Below are 6,612 nucleotides of genomic sequence, written 5' to 3' on the forward strand. Positions count from 1 at the left end.
GAGACAAAGGGAAAACGTTGGGGCGGGAGGGGGTTCAAAAAGGGAATGGAATGGAACAGTTTGCGTTTCGAGAAAGTTTTGGTTGAAAATTCGAGTAGGTTTAGCAATGCAGAATTTCTGAATTACTAATTTGAAAAAGCTTGAAAAAAGACTGCTCGTACCAGGGCGAAGCCCTGAATGTTCCGACTACCTTTCAAAGTCTATGGAGCAGTTTTAACATGAAACAATTAAATATAACAAGACTGCTCGTATCAGGGCGAAGCCCTGAATGTTCCGGCTGCCTTTTAAGTTTTATGGAGCAGTAATAACAAAAAAATTAAATGTAATAAAATAAAATGAATTTTTTTTTTCTAAAACTTAAAAGTTTTTTTTTTAAAAAAAATCATCCATCCACACGTCATAATAAGTACTAAATGATAAATTTTGCTCCTATTAACAAATCAATTATGGCATAGAAGCTTCCTTGAACCAATTTGGAACGATTTCTAAGACAGATTAAATCTCGCTTACGGGTTAATAGCGCGAAATATATCGCGCGTTAATTGTCCCAAATTGGCCAAAATGGCAATCTTTAAACCCCCGTAACTTAACGAAAAATTATCACAGGTTTGAATTTCAAATTTAAGCTCAGGACAACAATACCTTTCGAATGATAAAAAAAACTCCGTTAAAAGTGCCTAGTTAAAAAGTCGATATTTGTCTGAAGAAAAAAACCCACCCTGAGCACAAATATTCCGTTATTTTTGTATCAAAAGTCGGAACAAAAAATCCGTTCTATATGATTTTGAATGGATTACAATTGATTATAATTTTTTCTACAAACAATGGATGAAAATCGATTATTTATTTTTTACTGTCTGAGGGCAGCACAGGAATCTATTATATTGTTAACATTTAACAAAAAAAATCGTATATTTTAGACGCGGTTATTGAAACTGTATTGCGCGTTAATTGTTCCACATTGGCCAACAAGCAATATATAAACACCCATAAATTTACTAAGGCTAATCACACATTAAATATAGGGCAACAATATTTTTCGAATGAAATAAAAACAAATTTGAAATTTTTATGGACTGCCCATATCGAATATAGCAATAACTCAAATTTGAGTCGAATTAATATGACCAAACATTTTGTTTCAATTTAATTTGGAATAATTATTAGCGCAGATAATAATTTGCGTATTGAAACTATCAAAAAATATTCAAGCAGCGATGCCATCCGCTATTTAGCCTGCAAGCATACTCGCTTATGGCAATTCATTGTTACACATCCCTTGGAACATTTTGCGTTTTCAGTTATCAAAAAGTTTTTTTAAATCAGCTTAGTGCCAGAAAAAATACCCGAGATTTGGGTATCCAATCAACCACTGTTTTAAGAGAGCCCTGATCTGCATCGATATTTTAATGAACACCACTGACGCCGGAGTCACTTTTCCAACAACATGTCTTTTGTATTCATATTACTCGCTAAAATATTGCAAAAAAATTGTTCAAATATCGACTAATTATGGATCGATCAGTAAAGCTAATGACTATTTCTCCGGTATTGAATTTGATTTTACCGATGCTTCAGTATTACCAGCAAAAAAGTCAAAGAGCAACAAAGAAAGAAGTAGTTTTGATCACTTTTACGTCAGATCTTTTCATTCTGCAATTCAAAGTCTTTACGTCAGCAAACTTGATAGTCTTCCCTAAAAGGAAAAGTCCTTGAAAAGCGTCCTTGAAATAAGCACAATCACATTTTTAATCACGAACTGACGGCGGCGGCCTTAAAACTCCTTTGTTGCTCCTTCGCACCCAAGCAACGAAAGACGCGGCGGTTTTCCGCCACCGGTTAGCAGCTTTGGTGGCCACCTATTGATCTATCAAAAATACTCCTCCAAATCCTACCACCAGGTAGAGAAATATTTGGAAATAGAGGGTAAATTCCAGTCATACAAGTGCGGTCGAAACTCAAGAAAGACGAACGTTTGCGTATTGGTATTGTTGATAACTATAGACATCTATCTTTCTTACATCTAAAACCTTAGATGGTTAGTCTCCTGAAATTAGCTCAAGTTTCACTCCAAAAGACAACTGTATCATCAAATATTGGGTTTCTTCTGTGATGAGTCTGAATAAATAAAAAAAGTTTTATCAAAACGAAAATTGCGCACGTTTTTGCTTACAAAGCAGATGGTGGGCTTCTTTTTTGTTTAGAAAAAAAAACTTTTTTTATAATGAAAATCGGCTTTTTTCATATCGTCTGCAATATTTTAAGTTCAGTGGGTTTGAAGAAGGTATTCCTTATTTGCACAGCCGAAGGGGGATTTTATTTCAAAGGCGGTGGTCTTCATGTTGGGGATCTTGTGATGGACCCCCTACTTAGACAGTTAATTATCAGCTAAAACTTCCCAGCTCTCTGTCTAGGGTAAATGACAACCTGCTTCGGAGAATGCGGAGCCAAAACAGGAGAATCACCAATGGCAATCCATGTAGTCATGTAGTAAACTTCGGCTCCCCTTATTCCTAAATCAGACCCCCTTTGAAGTCTAGTCGCGTTACTATAACTAGTACGTCACGCTTTCAAAGAAACTACCCGTTAAGGAATTTAACTGAATATGCATTTTTATCCCTGATAAATTTCCTTGCCGCTTCAAAATTTAATTTTCTTTGGAAGCACCGAAAGCGGTACTTTCATTCAATGTTTACTTTCTTTTCAAACTTTGAAGTGGGTATCACAATTTTCCGAAGTTCAGCCTGGTTTTAATTTTAATCTCAAGGGCAAACCCAAAGTCTGACGTGAAGAAATCTCTCTCAAAGCTGAAATCATTTATTATATATTTTGGCAGTAGACCAACACTAATTCTGAAATATAGAATAGTGAAAATAGATTTTCAGATTTATCACTTTTCAGTTTGAATTCATCATCGACAGTTGTCTGAAAGACTCCGTGAACAAAACTTGTAATTTGAAGTGAAAAGAATCGATAAAAGATTCAACTTTTTGACGCAATTAAAGCTTTTGAGTTGAACAAAATTCTTAAGTTTGTCTAAGATTGATTTGACCAAATCTAACTTTTAACCCCTTTATTTGCACAGTAAAAGTAACATCGACCGCGCGATCTCAGAAGTTTGCAGTTTGCTTAAATTGACTCCTTAGCTTTGGCAAAATATTTGCTCTTTCGCTTACAAAATATCATTCAGAAACAGTGAACTTTCTGAAACAGGACCCAATTGAAAATAATATCAATTTAAAGAGTCATCATAGCTGACCTTTGCTTGTGCATCGAACCCAAAACTTCCAAAATTGAACATTTTGGTTTAAATTCCCTTGACTCGAATTGAGTTATTTGACTACAAATTTGACTTTCTCCGAGAAAAATTATCTCAAACTTTGCTTCGAAAATGAGCGGCGACGATAACTACAACGTGGGCGGTGATTCGAAAATGTCCTCGTTCGCGCTGACTTACGAACTTCTGACAAGTGCCGAGATCCCCTCGGTCGACAAACCGAACTTGTTGGCAAAATCTCAATCTTGTTCCGTGAATTCTCAATCTCCTCACAATCGAACATCAATTTCGAGTGACGAAAATAGACAAACAGGACTCGTTTCGAACCCGAAATGTGTCGTGGATTCTGTGACATGGGTGGTTCACTTGAGCATAACAGAGCTCCAGTTTTTTGAATGCAACAATACGACTAAGGAATGGATGTCCATTTCACGAGTGGCGGGGGGACCTATCGCCTTCAAGTACCAGCTGTCAAACCTTCTATACTACAAACTTATCGGTTCGGATCTTCAGTTACAGTTCGTGACACCCGAATCGGGACACAAATACAGACTCGCGAAGACAATTCGCATCTCGGGTTTCGCATCGGACCAACATTTGTACCAGTGGGTTCAACAATTGGACTATATCGGAATGGTCCGCAGACGACCGAAACACCTGGAGTTTATCGTGAACCCAGTTTCGGGTAAAAAAGACTCGAGGAAATATTTCTCCAAAACAGTCGAACCTCTTTTGAAGTCGATGGGAATCAGCTATGTAAAGCACGAAACAGAGCGAAAAGGGCACGCCACAGAAATCTGTCAGAATCTCAACTTGGCGAGCATAGATGGAATAATTGTGTTGGGCGGCGACGGAACGGCTAATGAAGTGACTTACGGGTTGACTGATTTTTCGGCTAAGAGCGACAGGAACAGTCATGGTCTGAAAACAACCACACGAATTGGAATCATTCCGTGCGGAACTTCGAATAACTTGTCCTACGCAGTCCACGGCGGCGCAGATCGGCTAACTGCTCTTCTGTTCGCACTACTCGGTCACAGTGTGAACGTTGATTTAATGACTGCACGAAAACCGGATTCAGACTCACTATTAGGCATCGCAATGACTATGATAGCCTACGGTTTTATAGCCGACTCAATCAAAGAGAGTGAGAAGTTAAGGAAACTTCCTGGAACTCTAGGATATTCAATCTCGTTCCTTAGAAGTATCCAGAAAATGAGAAAATATCCAGGCACTGTACATCTCTCCATGGCAGGTCCTGATGATATAACACCTCACAACTCGCCACCCTGCAAAGCGAATTGTCAACACTGCCGAAGTTCTCCGGAACAAGATCCGGAAAGTAGCACTCAAATCACGCTCCAAGAGTCCAAGATTTTCGGCTTACAGATACATAATCATCCTGGAATCTGTGAACTAGCTCCTAGGGGCGCTACTTTGAATGCCCACTTGGGCGACGGATGTATGGACGTTTTATTGACTCGAGATCTGAAGCAGAAAGAAGCTATAGCAATGTTGAAAGAAGTGGGAAAGAAAGACGGACAAAACTTACCTTTCGATTTCGTGGAAGCAAGACGTGTTAATAGAGTTATCTTCAAAGCAGACGAGAGCAACCAAAGTTGCTGGATTTTGGACGGTGAAGTAATTGAGACTCCTGACATAGTGATAAGCATTCACAAACAAGCAGTACCTTTCTTTGGACGTGGCGTTGAACCCGAACTATCAACACTAAAAATCGGATGCATGAAAAGCTTTTGCAGTTGCTCTTAAACTCAAGCCCGAGTTCTTATAAAACTACCATAACTTCATCCGCTGTGTAGTGCTATAAAATAAATTGTTTCAAATGTTGAATTCGAAGCATATGCTGTGTTTTGATACCTTGAATTTAGTTGTTTTAAATCAAAGAGAGCTTTATGAATTTATATTTTTGTTATTAAGCAACTTTTTTGCATAATCCGAAGGAGGAACAGGTGAAGAGCGAGCGCAATGGTGACCATCAAATTAATCAGGCTATTCAAAGTGTGCTAGATCGTGCATTTATGATTTCTATCACAGTTTTGAGACTAGCGTTATCACTCACAGATGAGTAACGTCGCTTTTTTCAAGAATTCTCCACGATTGTATTAACCAGGAGAGTATTGCCCTTCATTTAGTATTATTTTATCGGACTTATTTTGGCCAAACAACTTTTTGGCCAAAAAAAGGTTTTAAGATTTTTTATCAATATTTGAGCCTTAGTAGAGAGGCACGCATTGTTTTTCTGGATAAAACTATTAAATTTTTATAAAATCTTCAGGCCCCTGAATTAATCAGATTCCCATGCTTAAGATAATACAGACGAGCAGTTTCTTGTTTATCGTCGACCTCGACGCCATGATTGGTTATCCCTGAATTGGCCTAAAAGCAGTGATAATCAGACTCTTTTTCACAACGAGAAGTTAATTTGTTGCAGCCCAAACCGCGAGTGAAAATGCTTCAATATGATCAATCATTCGACCGCTTGAGACGTTTTTTGAGGTATTTGATTTCACTGGAAAAAATTATACTCTTTTAGCAAGAAGAAGAATTTACAAGCTTAACTGGTACTAGCTTTGTGTAATGCAGAAGAACTGATTTTTTTTGTGTTGACGAACTTTGATTTTGTATAGGCTTTTATTCAGCTTTAATCCAGTTGATACAAAAGCTCATTCCGGTTCAACCAAACTTTGCTACCTAACGTTTTTTATACCAAAATTTTAGAAAATTCAGAGCTAGACATGTTACAGTAGAAAAAAAATCCGCGAGAAAACAAATTGTTAGACAAATTGTAATGAAACTCCTGCAATGATGGTAAGAATTCAAAAAAAATTGCGGGACGCATAGTTTTAAAACGCTCTAAATTTTAGCAGAAAATTTTTTTTCAATTCATGACTCAAAAAGAATGAATCACAATAGAACAATTAATTTGTAACGTGGAGAGGAACTTCACAACATTTTCTATGAGATTCTACGAGAAGAAAAAAATTAGCAACCAAAACTATCGAAAAAAATTCCAAAAAAGCCAAAAAAAGTTTGAGTACCAGAAACCGCAGAATCCTTAGTACATTTTTAATCCTCAGGCTTATATGTTTACCTACAAGATAGGTGATAACTAGTGCATCATCAATGCTTAGTAGGATACTTGTTGATTGTTTTTTAATATAATTTGTTTCCACTAGATATCCATTTATATCCTTATGGAAAACAACAGTAAACGACTTCTTCCAGATTTTTGATATCAAATTGGGAGCTGAATAGCAGATTTTCAATTTTTCGTTAATCTTTCAGCTATCAAAACAACGTCAAGTTTTGAAAAC

General features: G+C 37.1%; 1 protein-coding gene across 1 annotated transcript; it reads left to right on the plus strand.

Annotated features, from left to right (window-relative positions):
* The first annotated feature begins 2,824 nt into the window (after positions 1 to 2,824).
* On the plus strand, positions 2,825 to 5,214 carry LOC134841419 (ceramide kinase-like). The gene has a single exon (XM_063857393.1). The coding sequence runs from the start codon at positions 3,392 to 3,394 to the stop codon at positions 5,045 to 5,047; it is 1,656 nt and encodes a 551-aa protein (XP_063713463.1). The 5' UTR covers positions 2,825 to 3,391; the 3' UTR covers positions 5,048 to 5,214.
* Positions 5,215 to 6,612: the final 1,398 nt, after the last annotated feature.

Source organism: Symsagittifera roscoffensis, chromosome 3 (genome assembly GCF_963678635.1).
Source record: "Symsagittifera roscoffensis chromosome 3, txSymRosc1.1, whole genome shotgun sequence".
NCBI lineage: Eukaryota > Metazoa > Xenacoelomorpha > Acoela > Convolutidae > Symsagittifera > Symsagittifera roscoffensis.